Source organism: Hylobates moloch, unplaced genomic scaffold (assembly GCF_009828535.3).
Source record: "Hylobates moloch isolate HMO894 unplaced genomic scaffold, HMol_V3 SCAFFOLD_23, whole genome shotgun sequence".
Lineage (NCBI taxonomy): Eukaryota > Metazoa > Chordata > Mammalia > Primates > Hylobatidae > Hylobates > Hylobates moloch.
Window position 1 is genome coordinate 11,978,763 of NW_026652298.1, and position 26,476 is coordinate 12,005,238.

At 41.1% G+C, this 26,476-nt stretch overlaps 2 protein-coding genes and 1 non-coding gene across 10 annotated transcripts in view; 2 read left to right on the forward strand and 1 right to left on the reverse strand.

Moving 5' to 3' along the window:
- The window catches only part of IPO11 (importin 11), a 229,996-nt gene that overhangs the window by 26,793 nt on the left and 176,727 nt on the right, over positions 1-26,476 (forward strand). For all 8 annotated transcript variants that reach the window (XM_032145222.2, XM_032145224.2, XM_032145223.2 and 5 more), the window contains exons 3-5: positions 4,009-4,109; positions 11,218-11,290; positions 12,998-13,201. In XM_032145222.2, the coding sequence (XP_032001113.1) occupies positions 4,009-4,109; positions 11,218-11,290; positions 12,998-13,201 (378 nt within the window). The remainder of the gene's footprint in view (positions 1-4,008; positions 4,110-11,217; positions 11,291-12,997; positions 13,202-26,476) is intronic.
- Positions 4,204-4,310, forward strand: LOC116462800 (U6 spliceosomal RNA). The gene has a single exon (XR_004246457.1). It is a non-coding gene; the product is annotated as a U6 spliceosomal RNA (small nuclear RNA).
- LOC116462594 (claudin-6-like) lies at positions 24,225-24,887 on the reverse strand. Its single transcript, XM_032145226.1, has one exon. It carries the CDS (start codon positions 24,885-24,887, stop codon positions 24,225-24,227), a length of 663 nt encoding a protein of 220 aa, XP_032001117.1.

The following is a 26,476-nucleotide window of genomic DNA, read 5'->3' on the forward strand; positions in this document are numbered from 1 at the left end:
GGGCGCCTGTAGTCCCAGCTACTCAGGAGGCTGAGGCAGGAGAATGGTGTGAACCCGGGAAGCAGAGCTTGCAGTGAGCGGAGATTGTGCCACTGCACTGCAGCCTGGGCGACAGAGCAAGACTCCATCTCAAGTAAAAAAAAAAAAAAAAAATCTCTTGAGTATCTTTACTCTCCTTACAGCTTATTTAAATGAATATTCTCTATAATTAGTCTTGTGCTTTTTCAGGCCAAAATATAAAACACTTTTAGAATTTCTTACTTTAATTATTGCTGGACCTTAAAAACCAATAGGCATTGCTTAACTGTTGTCTTTTTATGTATTAATAACTATACCTTATTAATAATATTAAGTGCCTAGGTGTTTTTTTTTTTTTTTTTTTAGACGGAGTCTTGCTCTGTCACACAGGCTGGAGTGCAGTGGGGTGATCTAGGCTCACTGCAAACTCTGCCTCCTGGGTTCAAGCCATTCTCGTGCCTCAGCCTCCTGAGTAGCTGGGACTACAGGCGCCCCGCCACCATGCCCGGCTAATTTTTTTGTATTTTTAGTAGAGACGGGGTTTCACCGTGTTAGCCAGGATGGTCTCAATCTCTTGACCTTGTGATCCGCCCGCCTTGGCCTCCCAAAGTGCTGGGATTACAGGCGTGAGCCACCGCGCCTGGCCCAGTCTTTTTTTTTTTTTTTTTAAAGTAGAGACAGAGTCTTGCTTTGTTGACTGGTGTCAAACTCCTGGGCTCAAGTGATCCTCCCACCTCAGCCTCCGAATGTCTTTATTTTTATTACCTGTAATTTTTTTCTTAGAGGAATATAACATTTGTTTTAGATGGAACAGATTACAGTAGATTAAAAAGCCACTGTGTTTTAGTCTTCCTTTTTCACCTATACTCACTATCTAGGTACATTTGATCTTACATAGCTGTCCATTCTAGTCAGGAGACTCCTGTATTTGTATACGTGATCTGAGGCTTATGTTTTAGTCCTGTTATTCAGAGTACTTATAGGTCATTTCTACTTGGATTGACATGTGCAGCTTCACTTTTCTTATTTTCCCAAGTGTATTTGAGATAGACTGAGTGAGATCCACCAACTTCCACAGTATTCCCACATTACTTCCATTCGTTCACTCATTTGCTCAATAGAAAGTTAGGAAGTTTCTGCTTTGCCAGGCACTGTGCTAGGTTCTAGGCGTAAGACAAGATTCAATCTAGTATAGAAGGTGGACATGTAACGTGTGAAGATCAAATGTGATTAATGAAGTAAAAGAAGTGCATCTTTTGTAATGGAGACCCAAAAGAGGGACTTGCACCCAGTTGCCAGTGTTTCGAAGGAATAAATGTGAGTTACACAACTATCTTTGTAATCTTTTTTCAATTTTTTTGTTATTTACACATGATTTTCTAAAATTGGCTGTCTAGTGTACGTTCCTTTTTTTTTTTTTTTTTCTTTAATTCCGGTTTTTTTTTTTTCCCCTGGCTGGAGTGCAGTGGTGTAAGCTCACTGCAACTTCTGCCTCCTGGGTTCAAGCGATTCTCCTGCCTCAGCCTCCTGAGTAGCTGGGATTACAGGCGCCCCCCACCACGCCTAGCTAATTTTTGTATTTTTAGTAGATACAGGGTTTCACCATATTGGCCAGGCGGGTCTCTAACTCCTGACCTCAAATAATCTGCCCACCTCGGCCTCCCAAAGTGCTGGGATTACAGGCGTGAGCCACTGCGCCCAGCCTGCATTCCTTTTTAAAAAATACTTGGCTGGTCGCAGTGGCTCACCCCTGTAATCCTGGCACTTTGGGAGGCCAAGGCGGGGGGATCACCTGAGGTCAGGCGTTCAAGACCCACCTGGCCAACATGGCGAAAACTCGTCTTTGCTAAAAATACAAAAATTAGCCAGGCGTGGTGGTGCATGCCTGTAATCCCAGCTAATCATGTGGTTGAGGAAGGAGAATTGCTTGAACCCGGGTGGTGGAGGTTGCAGTGAGCCAAGATTGCGCCACTGCCCTCCAGTCAGTACAACGGGAGTGAGACTCCATCTCAAAAAAAAACTTATAAATGTTTTTCTATAGTAAAGGACATACTTCCACATCATTTTTGGCTTTGGGATTTTCCTATAAAGCCCACCTTTGGGAATTTGAGTTGTTTTTGGTCTGAGACATAGTATAATTAGTCATTATTTGGATTAACGTAATGAATACTTTTTTTGAGTAATGGTTAATGTTGAGTTGAGATTATTCACATCACGTGTAGCTTTATCTCTCTTTTTTTTTGAGACAGAGTTTCACTCTTGTTGCCCAGGATGGAGTGCAGTGGTGCGATCTCAGCTCACTGCATCCTCTCCCCTCCCGGGTTCAAGCGATTCTCCTGTCTCAGCCTCCCAAGTAGCTGGGATTACAGGCATGCGCCAACATGCCTGGCTAATTTTGTATTTTTATGGAAACAGGGTTTCTCCATGTTGGTCAGGCTGGTCTCGAACTCTCGACCTCAGGTGATCTGCCCTCCTCGGCCTCCCAAAGTGCTGGGATTACAGGTGTGAGCCACTGTGCCCGGCCTTTTTTTTTTTTTTGAGACGGAGTTTTGCTCTTGTTGCCCAGGCTGGAGTGCAGTGGCGCGATCTCTGCTCACTGCAACCTCCGCCTCCTGGGTTCAAGCAATTCTCCTGCCTCAGTCTACTGAGTAGCTGGGATTATAGGTGTGCGCTACCACGCCCAACTAATTTTTTGTATTTTTAGTAGAAACGGGGTTTCATCATGTTGGCCAGGCTGGTCTTGAACTCCTGACCTCAAGGTGATCCACCTGCCTCGGCCTCCCAAAGTGCAGGGATTACAGGCATGAACCACCACGCCCGGCCGCTTTATATCTCTTAAAAATGTTCTGCTATCAAACTTTTTTTTTTTTTTTTTGAGACAGAGTCTCACTCTGTCACCAGGCTGGAGCACAGTGGCGCGATCTCGGCTTACTGCAACCTCCGCCTTCCTGGTTCAAGCGATTCTCCTGTGTCAGCCTCCCGAGTAGCTGGGATTACAGGCATGCGCCACCGTGCCCAGCTAATTTTTGTATTTTTAGTAGAGATGGGGTTTCACCATGTTGGCCAGGATGGTCTCGATCTCCTGACCTTGTGATTCGCCTGCCTTGGCCTCCCAAAGTGCTGGGATTACAGGCATGAGCCACCACGCCCAGCTTTATCAAACTTATTTACAAGGATAATTGTTTTGATAAGGAGGGTACTATGAAATAGTTTTATTTCATAGCATGTTTTAACAACCCTGGGGCCTTGACTCCTTAGAATCTTTGAATCTATGCTGTAGTGGGCCTACTTTTTCTAATTTGGAAGTTACATATTTTATTGAATATGTATGGGGTTATGGTATTCATTTGAAAAATAATTAGGTTTGCTTGTTTCTGAATTTAATTTTTTTACTAGGGGAATTTTCAAACACACCTAAAAGCAGAATAGTACAGTGACTCTCTACATGTCTGTTACTCAGCTTAAACAGTTAACATACAACTGAGCAGGTGTACTTTCTTATATTAATTGTAGAACTATATATACTTCATAAATATCGATATGATATATGTAGTGATAGAATGTAAACAAATTTAATTAAAAGATCTGTCCAGGCTGGGTGTGGTGGCTCATGCCTGTAATCCCAGCACTTTTGGGAGGCCAAGGCGAATGGATCACCTGAGGTCAGGAGGTCGAGACCAGCCTGGCCAGCATGGTGAAACCCTGTCTCTACAAAAAAAAAAAAATACAAAAAATTAGCTGGGCTTGGTGGCAGGCACCTGTAACCCCAGCTACTTGGGAGGCTGAGGCAGGAGAATCACTTGAACCTGGGAGGCGGAGGTTGCAGTGAGCTGAAATCGTGTCATTACACTCCAGCCTGTGCGACAATAGTGAAACTCTGTCTCAAAAAAAAAAAAAAAATAAAGATCTGTCCATACTTTATTGTGGGTACATTAATTATGCTTTTTACTTATTCCATGCTAATTCTAATATTATGTTTTTTATTTATAGAATATTTTTACAAACCACACTTTGGATATAAATGTAAGGTGGCTTGCTGTACTGTATTTTAAACATGGAATTGATCGCTACTGGAGACGTGTAGCACCTCAGTAAGTTCCATCACTTCCCCTATTCCTTGAGTATAATCCTTCCCAAATTCAGGAAGGTGTAAGAATGTACTTGTTTATGTAAAAGAATGTGTTAGCGCTTACTTCTACAGCACATACACTAAAGTTGGAGCAATACAGAGAAGATTAGCATGGTCTCTGTGCAAGGATGATGTGGAGATTTGTGAGGTGTTTGATATTTTAAAAAAATGCAAAAGAAGTGTTTACTACTGAATAAGTGTTCTATTTAGTTAATGACAAACCAACAGCTGTTATTGTTTTCTTCATGGTTTTCTGTTTGTGTGTGTGTGTGTGTGTGTGTGTGTGTGTGTGTGTGTGTGTGTCATGTTGGCCCTCTGCTTGCAAGGATCATGCTGAGTGAGTCATGTTGAACAAAAGCCCTCTTTTTTAGTCCTACCCACTTAAAAGGCTGAGGCAGGAGGATTGCTTGAGCCCAGGAGTTTGAGACCAGCCTGGGCAACATGGAGAGACCCCATCTCAAGAAAAAAGAAACAAATATAAGGTTAGGATTTGGAAAAAAAAAAGCCATTCAGAAGGAAATCCCAGGTCAACTCTGAACCAGCTAGGTGTTAATTTCTGAGTCTTACGCATTCTTTCTCTGTGGTGGGAATGGAGTAGTATACATTTGTAATCACATTAGTATTCAGTTGTAACTGCTATGTACGTGGTTAACAGATTTAGTAGTTAATTTTACATGTTATATAATCAATGGAAAACCATTGTAGACATGACCCTGGGATTTGATAGAAAATATGGTAGTGAATTTTGCCTAAGAAGTTACATAATCTGTGTTTTCCAGTAGATGGCACTATAGCTCTGTAAATTCTTAAAAGCCGTAAGACCTTTTTTCTCAGTCTGAATACTTCAAAATGCATATAAAACATGTCTTTGAATAATATTGGAAACAACAAGAATATTTTCAGGCTGCACTTGGGATACTATATTAAGGTTTAAAGCAAATATGTCTTTTTCTTTTTTTTTTTTTTTGAAACGGAGTCTCACTCTGTTGCCCAGGCTGGAGTGTGGTGGCGCAATCTCGGCTCACTGCAAGCTCTGCCTCCCGGGTTCACACCATTCTCCTGCCTCAGCCTCCGGAGTAGCTGAGACTACAGGCGCCCGCCACCACGCCCGGCTAATTTTTTGTGTATTTAGTAGAGATGGGGTTTCACTGTGTTAGCCAGGATGGTCTCGATCTCCTGACCTGGTGATCTGCCCGCCTCCGCCTCCCAAAGTGCTGGGATTGCAGGTGTCAGCCACCGTGCCCGGCCGGATTAATTTTTTAGATAGGATTAATTCATAATTTTGGGGAGAAATATGGTAAGTAGTGATGAGAATGTGTGCATTACTGGTTTATAGGCAGTGGCCCAGCAGCACTTTTCTACTGCTTTGTCCAATTAAATTTTACATGTCTCCTAAAATTCATTTTGTTTTACTGGTTATATAAAGGATACAATTATAAATGATTGTCTTGGCTGGGCATGGTAGCTCACGCCTGTAATCCCAGCACTTGGGGAGGTCCAGGCGGGCAGATCACCTGGGGTCAGGAGTTCGAGACCAGCCTGCCCAACATGTTGAAACCCCACCTCTACTAAAAATACAAAAATTAGCCAGGCGTGGTGGCGGATGCTGGTAATCCCAGTTGCTGGGGAGGGTGACACAGGAGAATCACTTGAACCTGGGAGGTAGAGGTTGCAGTGAGCCAAGAACGTGCCACTGCAATCCAGCCTGGGCGACACAGTAAGATTATGTCTCGAGAGAGAGAGAGACATATATATATGTGTGTATATATATATATAAACATACATATAAATATATATATAAATGGTTGTTTTGAAGGGAAAGTAAATTATTAAATATTTCAGGTTGTACTTTTACATAATGAATTAGAACCTAGAATTTAGCTTAAATTTAAAAAGTTATGAGAGAATTTATACAATATTAGGTAGTTAAATCCCAAGCTGTCTCTTTTAGTATATATTGAAATAAAAGCTGGAAAGGAGATGAATGTATTTAGAAAGGGAGCACGAGTGGCAGTTTAGTAATTGAACTTATAATCTTAAGACTTTTTAAAAATATGCTTGTTTCTGTACTTATCAGTTTCATTTTATATAGATCCTACTCTTAACCATTTTCACAGAATGAGAATTAACAAGCTTGTTACCATTACTATATACATTGCAATTTATCGGGGTCCTAATTAATTAAATACTGTCCAATTTCTGCTTGAGATATAGTTTGAATTCATCTAATGATAACATGCATAAAGCTAAAGGTGGAGTATTAATTATTATTAGAGAATTGTTAAAGATGTGAATTTTCTTCAGGTTAATGGCTTGTTTCTTTAATATGTATACAATCCCTGACTTATGGTTGTTTGATTTAATGATTTTTTTTTTTACTTCACTGTGATGCGAAAGCAATATGTATGTATTCAGTAGAAACTGTACTTCAAGTGCCCATAAAACCATTCTATTTTTCACTTTCAATACAGTCTTTTTCAGTACAGTGTTCAATAAATTAACATGAGATATTTATTACTCTATTATAAAATAGGCTTTGTGTTGGATGCTTTTGCCCAGCAGTAGGCTAATGTAAGTGTTCTGAGCATGTTTGAGGTAGGGTAGACTAAGATATGATGTTCAGTAGGTTAGGTATATTAAATAAATTTATGACTTACAATATTTTATATTTACTGTGGGTTTGTCAGGAGGTAACCCCATCGTAAGTCAGGAGCATCTGTATAGTTTTTTGCATGATCTATTTTGATAGCTAGTCATTATACACTTTTATTGTAGTTAGAGTTATGCAGACTGCTGAACCTGACTCTTTGGCATAGAAGAAAAGTTCAATTACAAGTTTAAAGCAAAATATTGTAGGAGAACACATTATGTCAGGGATTTGATAGTAGAAGGGAACTATTAAAGTTGGAAAGTATAGCATAGTCATAAAAGGATTAGAGAGATCATTTTAATGACCTGAATGTTTATCTTAATCTTTTCTCATTTGTTTATTAACTTTGAGTAAGTCATTAAGGTTTTAAAATACTTTCTTTGAAGTGTAATATATAACAGACTTTAAAACAGTACACAAATGAAGGGTGTAGTTTGAATGTTTGTAATGCAAAGACACCTGTGTAACTGCCACTTGGAACTAGATAGAACACTTATAGCACTCCAGAAACTTTTACACACATGTGCATTTTATTACTATTTATAGTCAGATGTGTGTTCAACTTTAGTAGATACTGTTAGTTAATTTTCTAGGCTGGTTGTACCAGGTTGCACTTCCACAGCAACATACGAGTGTTAGTATTTGCTCTGCATTCTTATCAGCACTTGGTCTGATCTTTCATTTTAGTCATTCTGGTGGGCTTAGTCATTTTCGTTTGCATTTTCTTTATGAATGATGAGTACTTTTTAATGTACTTATTGGTCATTGGGATGTCCTCTATTGTGAAGGGTCTGTTATTTGCACATTTAAAAAAATTGGGTTATCTTATTGATTTATGAGACTTTTATTTTAGATGCGAGTCCTTTGTCAAATATACGTATTACAAATATCTTCTCCTAGGCTAGGTGGAGTGGCTCATGCCTGTAATCTCAGCACTTTGGGAGGCCGAGGCGGGCAGGTCACCTGAGGTCGGGAGTTCGAGACCAGCCTGGCCGACATGATGAAACTCCATCTCTACTAAAAATACAAAAACTAGCTGGACATGGTGGCGCACGCCTGTAGTCCCAGCTACTGAACAGGCTGAGGCAGGAGAATCTCAAACCTGGGAGGCAGAGGTTGCAGTGAGCTGGGATCATGCCACTGTACTCCAGCCTGGGCAACAGAGTGAGACTCTGACTGCAAAAGAAAAAAAAAAAACAAAACCAACTTTGTGACTTGCCTTTTCATTTTCTTCATGGTGTCTTTTGATGAACAGAAGCCCTTAATTTTAATGAAGTTTAATTTAATTACTTTTCTATGATTATTTCTTTTGGGTCGTAATTATAATTTCTTTTTTTTTTTTTTTTTTAAGAAGACAGGGTTTTGTTCTGTTGCCCAGGCTAGAGTGCAGTGATGCAATCATAGCTCAGTGTAACCTTTTAACTCCTGGGCTCAAGTAGTCCTCCTGCCTAAGCCTCCTGAGTAGCTGTGGCTACAGGTGTGTGCTGCCAGTAGCTAATTTTTAAATTTTTTTTGTAGAGATGGGGTCTTGCTGTGTTGCCCAGGCTAGTCCTGAACTCCTGACTGCAAGTGACCCTCCCACCTTGGCCTTCCAAAATGCTGGGATTTACAGGCGTGAGCCAGTGCTTCCAGCCTATTTATGAAATTTTTGCTCACCCTGTGGTCATGAAAATACTCTGTTCTACTGGAAGCTTTGTTTTCCTTTTCTATTTTAGGTATATGATCTATCTGGAATTTATTTTCGTACAAGGTGCTTATGTGAAGTAGGGACATGTGTTCTTTCTCCACTGCATTATGATTGTACCCTTGTTTTTTTATTCTTTTTTTTTTTTTTTTTTAAGACAGGGTCTTGCTCTGTCACCCAGGCTGGAGTGCAGTGGTGCCATCATGGCTCACTGCAACCTCGACTTCTCAGGCTCCAGTGATCCTCCCACTTTAGCCTCTGGAGTAGCTGGGACCACAGGTGCGTGCCACCATGCCTGGCTAATTTTTTATTTTTGGTAGAGACAGGGTTTCGCCATATTGATCAGGCTGGTCTCGAACTCCTGAGCTCAAGCAGTCCAACTCTCTTGGCCTCCCAAAGTGCTGGTATTACAGTCGTGAGCCACCACGCTCGGCTTTGGATTTGTTTTTTCATCCAATTTTATCATAAATGTCTTTTAATTTTGGTATTATGCCCATTTGTACTTACTGTAATTACTAATATATTGGGATTAAATCTACTCACATTTCATTCTTTTTCTTTTTTTTTTCAAGACAGAGTCTTGCTCTGTTGTCCAGGCTGGAATACAGTGACACCATCTCAGCTCACTACAGCCTCTGCCTCCCAGATTCAAGCAGTTCTCATGCCTCAGCTTCCCGAGTAGCTGGGATTACAAGCATTCGCCACCATGCCCAGCTAAATTTTGTATTTTTAGTAGAGACAGGGTTTTACCATATTGTCCAGGCTGGTCTTGAACTCCTGGCCTCAAGTGATCTTCCTCCCTCAGCCTCCCAGAGTGCAGGGATTACAGGCGTGAGCTACTTTGTCCAGCCTCACACTTTGTTTTCTGTATGTCTTGATATTTGTTCCCTTTTTTTTCTTTCTTTCTTTACTTTGGATTACAGTAGTTTCTCCTATCTGCAGATGATAGGTTCCAAGACTCCCAGTGGATGCCTGAAACTGTGGATAGTCCTGAGTCATGTATTTAGTATTTTTTTTTTTTTTTTTTTCAGTCTGATGACAAGATAGCTACTAGATGTCTAGTGGGCAGGTAGTATGTACAGCATGGGTATGCTTGACAAAGGAATAATTCATGTCCCAGGCCAGACAGGGCAGGACAGCATGAGATTTCATCGTGCTATTCAGGATGCTACGCTATTCAAAACCTATGAATTTTCCATTCCATTCATTGAATCTGCTTCATTGATGGTAGATTACTGAAACCATGGAAAGTAAAGGAGGACAACTATATTCAAGACATTTTTTATTACTCAATTTTACTCTAAAACGTTTAGTGTGTTTTCATTACCTAAGTGATTATAACATGGACCCTTGATATTCCTGTATTAGTACTTTACTGTTTTAAAAAAACTTTGTTTTGTTTTGTTTTTAGAGACAGGGTCTTGCTCTGTTGCCCAGGCTGGAATGCAGTGTCACAATCATAACTCACTGCAGCCCCGAACTGCTGGGCTCAAGAAATCCTCCTGTCTCAGCCTCCCAAGTACCTCGGACTACAGGTGTATGCCACCATGTTCTGCTAATTTTTTTTAGTTTTAATTTTTTGTAGAGACGGGATCTTGCTATGTTGCCCAGGCTTATCTTGAACTCCTGGCCCCAAGCAATCCTTCTATCTCAGCCTCACATAGGATTGGGATTACAGGCATGAGCCACGACGGCTGGCCCTTTACTTTTTCTAGTTAATGCCAGAACCTTGTAGTAATGCGTTAATTCTGTGTAAACCCTCTTGTCTTTAATGCTATTGTTGTTGTGTGCTTTAATTTAATTTAATTAATTTAATTCTGATACCCAGAATGGAAAACGTTAAAATGAGGCATTAAAATTTAATGTACGTTTACTATTTAAAAAAATATTTAAGAGACAAGGACTTGTTCTGTTACCCAGGCTGGAGTGCAGTGGTGCAATCATAGCTTACTGCAGCCTTGACCTCTTGGGCTCAAGCGATCCTTCTGCATTGGCCTCCCAAAAGTGCTAGTATTACAGGCCTGAGCCACTGTGCCTGGCCTTAATTTTAAAATTAACAACACATTCATACGTGTGTATTCAACATGGATACAGTCTTATACAGTAGTGTTCTCCTTTCCTGTCCAGTAGCTTTCTATTTTCCTTTCTCATACGCAGTCAAAATTATTAGTATTGTGTTTGTTCTTTTTGGAGATGTTTAAAGTGAAAGGTTTAAGCCAGCTGATTTCTAGTAAGTCACCCATCCCAAATATTCCCTGTTTCTGAATCTCTTGCCCCATAGAATAATCTCACACAGATTTTATGAAAGAAGCCAATGGAGTGGCAATATTTACTTGTATAGATTTTTTTTTAGCTGTCTATTGTTTTTTGTGGGCAACTATTTTTACATCAACAAAAGTGAACATCAAATATGTTAATTACCTGGATTTGTTTTATTTCCTCTCGCTTACTGTGTGGTGCTTCCCACTTATTCAATTGTGAAGGAATTTTATGCTTCCGACTTATCTGATGTGCCAATGTATAAGTATTAGAAATAATCTTATTCATTTACCAGAACCAATTAGGGACAATTTAGAAGACTTTTTATTGTTAAAGTTCACAGTAGTGCCAATTTACAAAAACCAATCAGAGACACATGTTTGAAAGGCTTTTTATTATTAAAATTTATAGTAGTGCTTACCTACATTTATTATTAGTTGGCATTCTTTTGCATAATCGATATATTTTTTTTTACAGCGCTCTCTCAGAGGAGGAGAAAACTACTCTGCGTGCAGGGCTCATCACCAACTTCAATGAACCAATAAACCAGGTTAGTGAGAAATGAATGCTAATTTTTCTTTTAATTTGTACTGCTTTTCCAAGCTAATTTTATATTCTGGCATTAAAATCAAAAATAAATAAAAATATCACTATTACACTATTTTCATTTGTGATGTTTTTATTTTAAAATTTTGAGATCTATTTGTAACGTTGAATAGTTTTGATTAGATTTGGTTATTAATTATTTAAAGCCCAGAAGTCATTTTAAGGTATACTTGTATACTTTTCAGAGCCTGTATTTAAAGCAAATCTCTCTATATAGTCATGTGATGCCTAATGTTATTTTGGACAATAGTGGACTGCATATATAATCGTGGTCTCATAGGATTATAATGGAACTGAAAAGTTCTCACCCATTGACATCACAGCTGTCCTAATATTGTAGTGCAATGAATGTATTACTCGTTATTTTGTGGTGATGTTGCTGTAAAGAAACCTATTGCACTGCTGCTAGTCTCACAAAAGTATAGCACATACGATTATTATACATTCTGTGATATTCACACAACCACAGAATGACACATTTCTCAGAACATATCTCTGTTGTTAAGTGATACATGGTTATATTTGTAGTCTTACTGCACAAGAATTAATTTTAATGATTATAATTTTTAGATTATCTTCCCCACCATTTAAAAAAAAAACTCAGAATGACTTCAGGTTTTTTTCTATTGGTTGTATCCATCACATTTTCAATTCCTACTATTCTGTGGCAGCTAGATAGTAAATTATGTACGGTTTTATCTTTTTTTTATATTGAGGTTTTTCTTCTAAGAATAAAATAAGTTTTGCTTATAGGTACAATAATTCTTAAGTTTTTTCAGGATAATACTTGGTTATGCTTGATTTTTAAAATTGAGCTATTAAAGCACAATTGTATTTGGCAGTATTTCTAATACAATTTTATTTTGACCTGTTTAAATGATCTCAGTTCTTTGCCCTTTCTTGACAAAGGAGCTGAAGCATAATGGAGAAAAACAGAGTTACCTTTAATGGGGCAGGAGGTGATTAGGGAGGGGTTTGTGTTACTGAGCTGTGAACAACTGCCTAATTGTTCTTTCAGCTAGCATTTGGGAAACTGATATGTAGAAATATCATTATTTAAATACCCAGTATTTGGCGTTTCTTTCTACTTTTAGGTCAGGATTCTTAAACTTTATGGTCACAGGATCTCGTTATACTGCTAAAATTGAAGACCTTAAAGAGTTATATCTGTTGATATTTACTGTATTATAAATTAAAACTGAGAAACTTAAAAATATTAGTGTAAAAAATAAAATACTCATCAACATAGCAGTTTTGGAAATGAGCAATAGTAGCTATTTCCAAAACAATAAAAATTTAGTGAGAAAGGTGGCATTGGCTTGCATTTTTAGGGTCTGGCTATTTAAGGGAAGACATCTAGGTTTTCATATCTGCTTCTTCATTTACTCTGTTGTGATACATGGTAGATGTCATATGAAGAAAACCTCGTTTCACACTGACAGATAATTGGGTAAAGGAGGACCTCATAGGTCCCAGAAAGGGTCTTAGCTCTACCAGGGGTCCATGGGCCACACTTTGAGAAGCACTGTTTAAGCAGTCATTCAGTGAAATTGTATTCATTTTTGTCAAATGTATAATTAACAAGGTGATTTTTCACCGTGAATGCATTCCTTATCTATTGCCTTGATTCCGTTTAATTTTTTCCTTTCAGATTGCAACTCAGATTGCAGTGCTGATTGCAAAAGTTGCTAGATTGGATTGTCCCAGACAGTGGCCTGAACTAATTCCCACTCTTATAGAGTCTGTGAAAGTCCAGGATGATCTTCGACAGCACAGAGCATTACTTACCTTCTATCATGTTACCAAGACACTGGCATCTAAACGACTTGCTGCTGATAGAAAACTATTTTATGATGTAAGTGATTTCACATAGTTAAATTTGATTATGAAAATTGTGCGGCTGGGCACGGTGGCTCATGCCTGTAATCCCAGCACTTGGGGAGGCTGAGGCGGGTGGATCACGAGATCAGGCCTGGCCAACATGGTGAAACCCCGTCTCTACTAAAAACTACAAAAATTAGCCGGGCATGGTGGCACGTGCCTGTGGTTCCAGCTACTCAGGAGGCTGAGGCAGAAGGATCGCTTGAACTCAGGAGGTGGAGGTTGCAATGAGCCGTGATTGTGTCACTGCACTCCAGCCTGGGCAACAGGGCGAGACTCCGTCTCAAAAAAAGAAAAAAAAAAAGAAAATTGTGCTACTTGTAAAAAAACATGACTGTAGTTTTACTTCTGTTGATGTTTTTTGAAAGACTTAATTCTTTCTCATTTTAAGCTGGGCAGTGATATGAATAAAAAGATCACTTAGTTGCTAGTGAGGAGAATTGGTTGTTGGATACACTCTGAAGGCAAGGAGATCAGTTTGAGGCAAAGGAAGTAGTTCAGATGAGATGATACGTCTCTTAAATGAAGCTGTGGTAAAGGGAACAATTAGGTGGGCACAGAGTTGACATTTAGGAGGAGAATTGATACGTCTGGGTAATTGAAGGATGTAGGGCAGATATAGGAAGGAGTTTGACATAAGTAGGGAGTGACAGCCGTTTATCAGGTTCTTTGCACCTTTTTTTGGTTTTGGGTTCGTGTGTGTGTGTGTTTTGAGACAGGGTTTTGTTCTGTTTTTGGTTTGTGTGTGTGTGTGTGCGCGCGCGCGTTTGGGACAGGGTTTTGTTCTGTCACCCAGGGTATAGTACAGTGGCATGATCATAGCTCACTACAGCCTTGACCTCCTTGGCTCAAACCATCCTCCTACCTCAGCCTCACGAGTAGCTAGGACTACAGGTACACTCCACTACGCCCAGATGGTTTTTTAATTTTTTTTAGAGATGAAATCTCACTGTGTTACCCATGCTTTAAAGTATTTTTAACAGTGTTCTTTGTTACCTTCTGTAAATGTAGAGAAATTAAAGGTATATAATTTTAAGTCTTATTATACGGTCACATGATAGGGCTCAAGAAACTATTTCAGGGGGAGGGGGGAGGGACAGCATTAGGAGATATACCTAATGCTAAATGACGAGTTAATGGGTGCAGGAAATCAACATGGCACATGGATACATATGTAACAAACCTGCACATTGTGCACATGTACCCTAAATCCTAAAGTATAATAAAATAAATAAATAAAACAAACACACACACAAAAAAAGAAACTATTTCAGGTCTGTTCTGAATCATGCTGCCCTCCAAAAAAGAAGAGGGTGACATGGTGTTTTGTAGAAAGATTTTTCTTCTTTCTTTTTCTCCTCTAAATGTACTTTAAATATTGCTCGTGCTTTTCCCTAAATTAGCAGGCTTTTCCTTGGGAGCTTCCAGAGTTCCTTTTACTTTTGAATTTAGCATGTGGTCTTAAGCACCTTTTCCTAGACCTCCTTCTGACTTTTGCTCTCGTGTCTACTTCACTGTCTGTGATTAGAGATGCTTCATTCTTAAGGAGGTAGCCTAGTCCTATAATGTGGAAAGGAATCAGTGAAGAATATGAATCATGTGGAAGAGAAGGGATGTAATGGAAGGAACCAAGTGAAGAGAGAGTTCTAGAAGAAAATACTTGTCCTAGTCTTTTTATGTTGCCTTTATTCTTTCACAAAGAATTGGCCAACTTTTTGTTCTGAGGACTCGATTTTATCTTGGACTCACAGTGTAGAGCCTTTTGTTTGAGTATGGACTGGGGAAGGGGGTGGGAAGAGCAGTGTATAACCTTGAGCTGTCTTCCATGTCAAAAACATTCGTTTTCAATCTGTTATACACAGACTGAGAGGTTTCTGAACCACACCTTTGGAATCCTCACTTTGAGGATACGGCTTGGCAATTTGCATTTTTAACAAGCTCCCCATAGAATTTTTATATACACCAAAGTTTACGTCAGACCACATTGTGTCCTTTTCATTTTTAACTCAATGGGTTTAAATAGCCAGTCTTGGCCGGGCGCGGTGGCTCACGCCTGTAATCCCAGCACTTTGGGAGGCTGAGACAGGTGGATCCTGAGGTCAGGAGATCGAGACCATCCTGGCTAATGGTGAAAACCTATCTCTACTAAAAATACAAAAAAAAATAGCCGGGCGTGGTGGCGGGCGCCTGTAGTCCCAGCTACTGGGGAGTCTGAGGCAGGAGAACGACGTGAACCTGGGAGGCGGAGCTTGCAGTGAGCCGAGATCGCAGCACTGCACTCCAGCCTGGGTGACAGAGCGAGACTCCATCTCAAAATAAATAAATAAATAAATAAATAAATAAATAAATAAATAAATAAATAGCCAGTCTTATGTTCATCCTAGGATATTGTATGTAAGAGAAATTATTTTTGATAGCCTAAGGTTGTTTTTCAAATCCCTTTCACTTTTGCTTGATTTCTAGCGAGGACTAAGGAAATGGACCGTTTACTCACTCAAGTCTTTCTGTGAAATTGATTTTCCTTTTCCTCTGTTTTATCCTCACCTCAAACCCTTCACTTCTAGGACTACTTTTTTGTTGGGGAGAGTCTCAAAATCAATTGTCTAGAAGATTCTTTTTTTTTTTTTTTTCCCGAGATGGAGTCTCACTCTTTCACTCAGGCTGGAGTGCAGTGGCGCAATCTCGGCTCACTGCAGGCTCCGCCCCCTGGGGTTCACGCCATTCTCCTGCCTCAGCCTCCCGCCTAGCTGGGACTACAGGCTCCTGCCACCTCGCCCGGCTAATTTTTTGTATTTTTTTTAGTAGAGACGGGGTTTCACCGTGTTAGCCAGAATGGTCTCGATCTCCTGACCTCGTGATCTGCCTGCCTCGGCCTCCCAAAGTGCTGGGATTACAGGCATGAGCCACCGCGCCCGGCCTGTCTAGAAGATTCTTGGTTACAGTTAACTGTTATTAAAGGCTACCAGTCTATAGAAGTTTTAATTCCTATTTCAACTTTATCAAAGTTTACTCTCTAATACGTTGCCTACAGGTACAGTTTATATTTAGTCGAGGCAATCTCCACAGATTGTAGAGATAATCAGGGCCTTAAGCTGGATAGCTTGTGTGAGTTAGCTTCTTGCTTGTTTTTTTTTTTTTTTTTTTGTACTATGAGGCTAGTTCTTCTCCATATAGAAAGAAGTATATGCTTAATTAGCATCTTGTAGTTACTTTCAGTGTAGTAGTTATCACATTGTGCTGACTTGTAATTGTTGACTTATTTTTCTTAGATTCACTGCAGTGTAGCTTTTATTGCTGTCATCCTACTGCATAGTCTAAAAGAGTACACATAATGATTGATGCTCAATAACTGTTACGTGAATGAACAATAGGAGACTTATTCTTATTAGATGCCTGCTGGATTTCAGAATGATATAGTGCGAAACTTCAAAAAGCAGGATTTTTGAGAGATTAGTCAAAGCTAGAGATACCTGGAAAAAATTCAGATTAGCACTTTTTATTTTGGAATGGAGCAGCTGAACCTGGAGATAGGGACTATAGTAGGGACTAGGAAGGGTATCCTGTCTAATGCGGTTGAGGTACAAGATGTGTAGTTAATTGAAGGTAGCATATGTGGGAAGACATTATTATAAAGAGCAATTTTGCTAGTTAATACAGCTGTGCCTATTATTTTGGTAATCTGAAGCATGGAAAATCTTCCTTTTAATAATAAAGGAAGATGCAAAGATGGTCCTGAAGTACCAGATTAGTTTCCTACATAAAAAAATGTAGGGGCTGGGCTCACGCCTGTAGTCCCAGCACTTTGGGAGGCCGTGGTGGGCAGATCACCTGAGGTTGGGAGTTCGAGACCAGCCTGGGCAACATGGTGAAACCCTGTCTCTACTAAAAATTCAAAAAAAATTAGCTGGTCATGGTGGCGCACGCCTGTAATCCCAGCTACTCAGGAGGCTGAGACAGGAGAATCAGTTGAACCCAGGAGGTGGAGGCTGCAGTGAACTGAGATTGCGCCACTGCACTCCAGCCTAGACGACAGAGAGAGAGATGCTGTCTTGGCTCACTACAACCTTTGCCTCCTAGCTTCAAGCAATTCTTGTTCCTTAGCCTCCTGAGTAGCTAGGATTACAGACAGACATGCGCCACCGTGCCCAGCTAATTTTTGTATTTTTAGTAGAGACAGGGTTTCGTCATGTCGCCCAGGTTGGCCTCAAACTCCTAGCCTCAAGCGATCCACCTGTCTCAGCCTCCCAAAGTGCTGGGATTACAGTCGTGAAACACTGCGCCCGGCCAGGAATTCATTTTCTTTCTTTTGAGGAGGGGTGTTGCTCTGTTGCCCAGACTGGAGTGCAGGGGCACGATCTTGGCTTACTGCAACCTCCACCTCCCAGGTTCAGCTCCCCCTAGTAGCTGGGTTTGCAGGTCCACGCCACCATTCCTGGCTAATTTTTGTGTTTTTAGTAGAGATGGGGTTTTGCCATGTTGGCCAGGCTGGTCTCCAACTCCTTACCTCAGATGATCCACCCTCCCAAAATGCTGGGATTACAGGCGTGAGCCACCATACCCGGCCAGGAATTCATTTTCTATAAAACAGTATGCCTTTACATATAAACCTAAATATAATAAAATGGACATTAACTACAGTTAAAATCCAAAGTCCCTAAAAATAAGGAAATTTAAGGTACAGGTAGCAATTGTAATGAAGTTGTAAGTATGTTAAACTAAGTAATGTCCCCAAATCACGATGTGTAACACACAAAAGTATATGCTGCATAGTGCAGTGGCACAAACATAGGTGTCTACAACCTTGACCTCCTAGGCTCAAGGAATCCCCCCACCTCAGCCTCCCAAGTAGCTGGGACCACAGGCGCGTACGACCATGCCCGGCCTGGATATTAGGGATTAATCTTAAATTTTTACTTCTGTCTAACAGTCACTCAACAGTTATTGAATGCTGACTGTGTACAAGAGATATGTACAATATTATAGGAGACAGAAGACAGAATTAGTAGTCTCTTGACAGTTCATATGGAAGAACACAACCCCCCATTTAGTAAGCTATTAAAATCTGACGTGGGGCCAGGTGTGGTGGCTCACGCCTGTAATCCTGGCACTTTAGGAGGCTGAGGCGGGTGGATCATGAGGTCAGGAGTTCAAGACCAGCCTGGCCAACATGGTGAAACCCCGTCTGTACTAAAAATACAAAAATTAGCCGGGTGCCTGTAATCCCAGCTACTCGGGAGCCTGAGGCAGGAGAATCACTTCAACCCAGGAGGTGGAGATTGCAGTGAGCCAAGATCATGCCACTGCACTGTAGCCTGGGCAACAGAGCAAGACTCTGTCTCGGGGAGGGCCATGGAAGAAAACAAAACTATATTGCATTATTATTATGCTCATGGCTAAAACTTAGCCGAATTTTAAAAGCTAAAAGGTTTATGATGAATAATGTTCTCATTAGGCTGGGCATGGTGACTCATGCCTGTAATCCCAGCACTTTGGAAAGCTGAGGTGGGAGGATCCTTGGGGCCAGGAGTTTGAGACCAGTCTAGGCAACATAGTGAGATCCTACCTCTACAAAAAATAAAAAAATTAGTCATGGTGGTTTATGTATGTCATTCTGGTTACTTGGGAGAGGCGGGAGGATTACTTAAGCCTAGGAGTTTGAGGCTGTAGTGAGATATGATTGTACTAGCCTAGAAGACAGTGTTAGACCATGTGTCTAAAACATAATAGTAATAGTGTTTCTGCTAAACAACACATGAATTATTTGGATGATAAGGGTAAAAGAATGCTGTGTGGCAAGGTGAAGTCAAGTTACAGTACTTCAGAAGGTCATCGTGATGAATTACTGTATTTTCTAAACAAAGGAGAACTGCATAGCTGCTTTGAGATGGGTTGGTTAGTGTAAGATAGATCACTCACCCTCATAGCAGAGACTTGCAGACTTACTCCTTGTCAACTTAAGACTTCATGATGTGGTCCTTAGGGGAAATTTCCAAATAATTGAAATTATGAATGCTAAATTTGAGAACGCCAAGGCGCCACTTCCATGGTGTAGCTCCAGCCTGTAAGATATTTACAGTGCAGTAAAATTTATTTAAAAGATAAATGCCGGCCAGGTGCGGTGGCTCACGCCTGTAATCCCAGCACTTTGGGAGGCCAAGGCAGATGGATCACGAGGTCAGGAGATCGAGACCATCCTGGCTAACATGGTGAAACCCCATCTCTACTAAAAATACAAAAATTAGCTGGGCGTGGTGGCGGGCACCTGTAGTCCCAGCTGCTCGGGAGGCTGAGGCAGGAGAATGATGTGAACCTGGGAGGTGGAGCTTGCAGTGAGCCGAGATCGCGCCACTGCACTCCAGCCTGGGCGACAGAGCAAGACTCCGTCTCAAAAAAAAAAAAGATAAATGCCTTTGTGAGCAAGTCATCAAATAGATTTAATAGATCTTATTTTCACTTTTGTTTTGTTGATTTTAATTGTATATTAAATGCCATGTTGATTCTGTTTCTTATCTCTTGCTCTGTGTAATTTTATAGTGGCTTTTTTCCCCCCTGGGGATTGAGTCTTGCTCTGTCACCCAGGCTGGAGTGCAGTGGTGTGATCTCAGCTCACTGCAACTTCTACCTCCCAGGTTTAAGTGATTGTCTTTCCTCAGCCTCCTGAGTAGCTGGGATTACAGGTGCATGCCTCTATGCCCAGCTAATTTTTGTACTTTTAGTAGGGACAGGGTTTTGCCACATTGGCCAGGCTGGTCTCAAACTTCTGACCTCAAATGATCCGCCCGCCTTGATGTCCTGAAGTGTTGGGATTACAGGCGTGAGCCACTGCGCCCGGCCTGTATTGGCTTTTTAAGTACATTATTTAAAGAATGACTCTCTTAAAGGGTCATTTGTGCTGTAAACCTGTGTGGGGATTTGAGGCTGTGCCTGTGTGTGTCTAGGCTTATATTAATATCAAGGTGAAAAATAACTTTTTGGTGGGAAATTAGTGGAGGAGAGACTCAAGGTGACAGACTTGGTTCCAAAGAAAAGAGCTGTGCACTGAACAGAAGAGATTTTGAATATAGCATGGTGCGTATTCTTCCTGTATTGATTCATAAAGCCTCTTGTCTGAGTCCTAGTTAAGGGCCTGGAATAAGAATGAAAATTCCAAAACTATCCCCGAAGTATCTAAAAGTTGCTTTTGAAACAGTGCTGATTTATACCTTACCCATCCATCTATTTATCTGACAAATATTTGTATTCTTACTCTATGCAATCACTTTACGGGATTCCTGAGATAGAGCTGTGGAAAGGTAGGGGCCCACCCAGGGAATAGAGTAGTTTTACTCTTTTTTTTTGTTCCTCCTCCTTACTGAGTTGATATTTTGGATACATGAGAACACTGTGTAGGCATTAAGTGGCTGAAGAGAGGCGTAAGGCTGTTGCTAGGATAAGAGACTTAGGGAACTGAAAGATGGGCCACAGTGTCCCTCCTGGGCCTGAGCTATATCACTGGCAGGTTTGAAAACAAAATGAAAATTAGATTTTACTTTAAAAAGCATGTAAGTAACAAATGCTATAGGTCTTTAGGAATGTCCTTCATTGACAGTAAATAAATAAATATTAGTTGAGGCTGGGTGCAATGGCTCACGCCTGTAATCCCAACACTTTGGAAATCCGAGGCAGGTGGATCATGAGGTCAGGAGTTTGAGACCAGCCTGGCCAACATGGTGAAAACCTGTCTCTACTAAAAGTACAAAAAATACCTGGGTGTGGTGGCAGGTGCCTGTAATCCCAGCTACTTGGGAGGCTGAGGCAGGAGAATCATTTGAACCTGGGAAGCAGAGGTTGCAGTGAGCCGAGATTGTGCCATTGCACTCCAGCCTGGGCAATAGAGCAAGACTCCGTCTCAATAAATAAATAAATAAATAAATAAATAAATAAATAAATAAATAAATAAATAAATATTAGTTGAGAGACATCAGCAGTTTGGCTGGAACTTGCTTTTGAGATAGATCTTGTACTTACTAAAGCTTCTGGCTTGATACATTTTGGTAATTTAATATATATGTCATAGTTAAGTGGAAAGCAAATTTATACTTAAGCCTTTTTTTTTTTTTTTGAGACAGAGTCTTGCTCTGTTACCCAGGCTGGAGTGCAGTGGTGCAATCTCGGTTCACTGCAATCTCCGCCTCCCAGGTTCAAGCAGTTCTTCTGCCTCTGCGTCCCAAGTAGCTGGGACTACAGGCATGTGCCACCATGCCCGGCTAATTTTGTATTTTTAGTAGAGCGGGGAGTTTCACCATATTGGCCAGGCTGGTCGCGAACTCCTGAGCTTATGGTCCGCTAGCCGCTAGCCTTGGCCTCCCGAAGTGCTGGGATTACAGGCCTGAGCCACTGCATCTGGCCTACTTAAGCCTTATTAACAAAAAAACGGATTATTACTAAAATAACCTTTTTAGTTATTGTTAAGAATACAGGTGTTTTTAAAATTGAAAATACATTTTAAAAACATGGAAAAGTAAAGAAAAATATTAACTGCCATGTAACTATTACCTAAATCTAATAGTCAACATTTTGCTGTTTTTGCTTTCTGACTTTTTTTGAGCTATTTTAATGGAATTTAGATTTTTTTTTAACTAAATTTTTCAACATTTATCTGTGAAAAGATAGATTTATTTTTTAAGTATTTAACTTTTATCATCCTGAGGAAGTAAAAAGTGATTTAATATCATTTAATACTTTTATCCAGTTTTCTAGATTGTTCTCAAACACATTTTTAGAAGTGGCTCGAGCCAGAAAAATGAATAAGGTGCATTTGACATGTCTTTTACAAATCTTTTAATTTTGAATAGTATTGACTTCCTCCCTCTCTCCCTTAAAAATGCCATTGACTTGTTAAAAAAAACTAGATTAGTTGTCTTGCAGGATGCCCCGCCTTCTACATTTGTTGATTATATACTTTGCTGATTAGGTTCAGGCTAAGCAGATTTTGGCATCTATAGCGAATATTTTTTGTCTCAGTATTAGTGATGAATTATTTAATACATGAACTTTGATGTAAAACTTTTTTGGTGCTAATGTTTCTTAAGGGAAAATTATGAAGACAACAATTCTGAGGGTAAAAAAGTTTAAGAATATTTGAAATGCTAAAATACTTACTGTGTAATGGTTAGCTTTTGATACTTTGGAGTCAAGGCTTTGGGCTTCTCAGTTACAGCCACTAAGCAGTCAGTAGGTGGCACTGTTTCTTCTGGTTTAGAAATAGAAAATGTTAAGTATTTGGGGGTTTCATGAACTCTAGTACCTAACATGTTTCATTAAATAGTTAATTTGCATATTGTCTCACTGAATATTCCTTCCCCCCTCCACATTTTTTAGAATCACATGTGGAAAAAAATATTTTTATTTCTCCTGCTTGGTTGCTTTATTACTTACTCTTTTCCAGCTGAACCTTCTGTAAGCATGTATCAGTTGGTGTTTTCTGGAGCAGATAGGAGGTATTCAGGGCTTGTGAATATATTAGCTGGCAACGGTTACTTCCTGTGGTTTCTTCTTTATTCCTGTTGTTTCTTCTTTCTTTATCTCTGTCCCTGCTTTTACTGAAAGGTAAAGGCTGAAAGGTGTTAAAGAAAAACTTTTCAAACACTTGTAAAGGATGATAAAACAGACTTTATTCAGATGAGACTGCTGCAGTGGGGTTTTGCAGTAGGGGAGAGAAATTGTGCTCAACTCTGAATACAAGGAAAAGTGGGAATTTATTGCAAAGGAGCAGGGGTGGAAAGGGTGGGAGGTTGGGGGTGGGGTGGGGGGTTGAGAGGATGGAAAATTACTAAAAAGAATCATCAAGGATGAGAGGGGCTTCCTGGCCAAACTGACCTAATAGGATTCTTGCCGAAAGCAACATGATTAGATATTGATGATATCAGATGTCAAGGATAGGGGATTCTGGCTAAACCAACATAGCAAGATTTCTTGCTAAAATTGGGTGACGCAAAGAGCAGACATTTTGGAAGTCCAAAAGTAGAAGCCCAGTTAGGATAAAGATTCAGAAAGAAAAGCCTAACTAAAGTTTGGTCAAGGAGAGGCTCTTTGTCGAAAGATAGTGCTATTGCTTCTTCATTCCAGCCATTTGTGTAGAGACCTTTCGTAGGCTAGCTAGAGAGTCTTGAATTGGGACTTTAAGAGATGCCCGATGTCCTTAACTATTAGGTTTTTGTTTTTAAATTTCCATACTATTGTTTCTTTTTAAATTTCTGTCTCAAATGCTATATGCCTTCATTTAGCAATACCTGCTGTGTGCCAGGCATCTTATGTGCTTTTCGTATCTGTAGTCCTTAAAGTACAGGTTAAGTACTTCTTTTTTTTTTTCCACTAACAAAACATGCTTTATTTGGTAAAAATGTGAGTGTAAAGGGGGTGAGGCGGGGCGGGCAGGGCAGAAGGGTGCAGTGTTGGAGGTGGGGTCGGGGGTCTACATAGCTGGGACCTGGCCCTGGGGGGTGGACGTCCTATCAGGATGGAGGAGCCAGAGGTCAGAAGTTCCGGAGGTGGGCAGTCCTTTGTTAACAGATCACTTGCTTTTCCAGGGGTGAAGAGAGGAGCTCCAGAGGCCTGAGTAGGATGGGGGGCAGCTGTCCAGTGACATCTAGGGAAGCCCAGCCCCCAGCAGCAGCAGGAACTCTTGGGGACAGTCTGTTTTGTTGCAAAGGTCAGCACAGCAAGCAGCCTCCACATTAGTTCTACAGCTTGACTGGCTTCTAAGATGGGCATGTCAAGATCCAGAATCTCAAAGCATCCCCTCTTTGGCTCCATCATCCAAGGGTGAGAAACAGCAAAGCCTAAGTGGGAGTCTGAGTCATCATCTTGGTTCAGTTTTCAAATGAATTTTAAATATCCACAGTCAAAAGAAAAATAGCAGAAGGCAGAAACAAAAGATACGAACCCATCCCAAAGCTGTTGGGCACTGCCACTTCTGGATGGCGCTAGCGCCAGTGGAGCCCCCATTCCCCTCCACATCAGACGTAATTCTTGGTGGGGTGCTCAGAGGGCCGCTGAGAGATGGCAGGGGCAGATGTTGAGTAGTGGGCCATGTAATGGCTGGGGCCCCGGGACCCCCCCGAGGGGCAAGTGCAGCACAGCAGCCCCCCACCCAGCAACAAAAGGCCTGAGGCCACCCAGCCCAAGTAGAGGGAGGCCCCCAGCTCCCGCTTTTGGGCCTCAGCCACCAGGGGGTTATAGAAGTCCCAGATGATGGCATGCGCTGTCCAGCACACGGGGATTAGTGTCAGGACCCCTGAGATGACAAAGACAGTCCCAGAGGTGAGCACCAGGCGGGCCTTGGAATCCTTCTCCTCCACACAGGTGGTACACTTGGCCCCAGCAAGGTAGACCAGCAAGCCGAACAGGGCCACAAGGAGGGTGATGACACAGAGGGCACATGCAGCCTGCAGGTCCTGCCGCAGCGCCAGCAGTGAGTCATACACCTTGCACTGCATCTGGCCGGTGCTCTGCACCACGCAGGACATCCACAGGCCCTCCCACACAACCTGGGCCACCACGATGCTGTTGCCGATGAAAGCGGTCACTTTCCACATGGGCAGGGCGCAGGAGACCAGGCCATTCACCCAGCCCAGCAGTGTCAGGACGACTCCCAGGATTTGCATTCCGGCAGAGGCCATGGGGAGGTTGAAGGAGCTGTACTAACCTTCCCGAGCCTTCGTTTCCTACTCGTGTTAGCCAGGATGGCCTCGATCTCCTGACCTCGTGATCTGCCCGCCTCGGCCTCCCAAAGTGCTGGGATTACAGGCGTGAGCCACCGCGCCCGGCCTGTTTTGTTTTTTTGAGATGGAGGCCCTCTCTGTCGCCCAGTCTGGAGTGCAATGGCGCTATCTCGACTGACTGCAACCTCCGTCTCCCAGGTTCCAGCAATTCTCCTGCCTCAGTCTCCCAAGTAGCTGAGATTACAGGCGCCCACCACCACGCCTGGCTAACTTCTTTCTTTTTTTTTATTTTTAGTAAAGATGGGGTTTCACCATGTTGGCCAGGCCGGTCTCGAGCTCCTGACCTCAGGTTTAATTGTTATACCCCCCGGGCCCTTAAGAAAGCTGTAGTGGCCAGGCTAACCTGGGTAACATAGGAAGACCCTGGTCTCTACAAAAAATACAAAAATTATTTTGTGGTGGCGCAGGGCCTGCGGTCCCAACTATTGGGAGGCTGAGGTGGGAGACTCACCTGAGCCCAGAGAGCCGTGATCGTACCACTGCACTCCAGGCTGAGCAAGAGTGAGATGCAATCTCAAGGGGGAAAAAAAAAAAGCTTCAGTGATCTCTGATCTCTGCATGGATTGGTCGTGTGTCTGATTTCTTTTTATTGTTTGTTTGTTTATTTATTTATTTATTTGAGACGGACTCTCACTCTGTCGCCCAGGCTGGAGTGTAGTGGTGCGATCTTGGCTCACTGCAACTTCCGCCTCCCGGGTTCAAGAGCACAGGTTAAGTACTTCTCATCTGCAATGCTTGGGAACAGAAATGTTTCAGATTTTTTTCAGATTTTGTAATATTTACATTATACTTAGGTCGAACATCTCAAATGTGAAAATCTGAAAATTGAAACACTCTAGTGAGCATTTCCCTTGAGCATCATGCTGGTACTCAGAGTTAAGGATTTTGAAGCAAATCCTTCAAGTTTTCAGATTTGAGATGTTTTAGCCTGTAGTTCTCTCATATTAAGTATTACTTTCTAGGGACAGAAAGGGAAGAATTAATTAATAGATCAAGATCTAACTTTGCCATTAATACCTATAAATCTTATTTATTTCTGTGAGAAATAGGGATGAAAATTTCAAAATTGAAAGTTGCTTAAGGTGAAATAGAGTGGAATCTTTGACTACCTGAATTACTGAAGTTTGTAACACATTTTTAGAGTCAAATGATAAATAGAAAAGGAGATGATTTTATGGAACAGAATAGAATTTTATTTTAATGACTTTGATTCCACCATGTTTAAATGCTTCCTTTTATTCAATCTTGTCACAGTAACAACCTTTGGTATAGTATTCAGAGATGTTCTTCGGTACTTTTTATTCTTTGTTTTGTAGGTGAGTGGGGAGGGTTTTATGTTTAATATGTCTACTGTGATTTGCATTGTGTGTATGCAAGTGGTAGAATTCTGCAAAGAGATATTCTTCTGGTAAGAGAAGTAATGCCTGAAAAAAAAAAACAACAGTTTTGCCCCTTTGCTACCATTATTAAAAAAAAAATACCGTTTT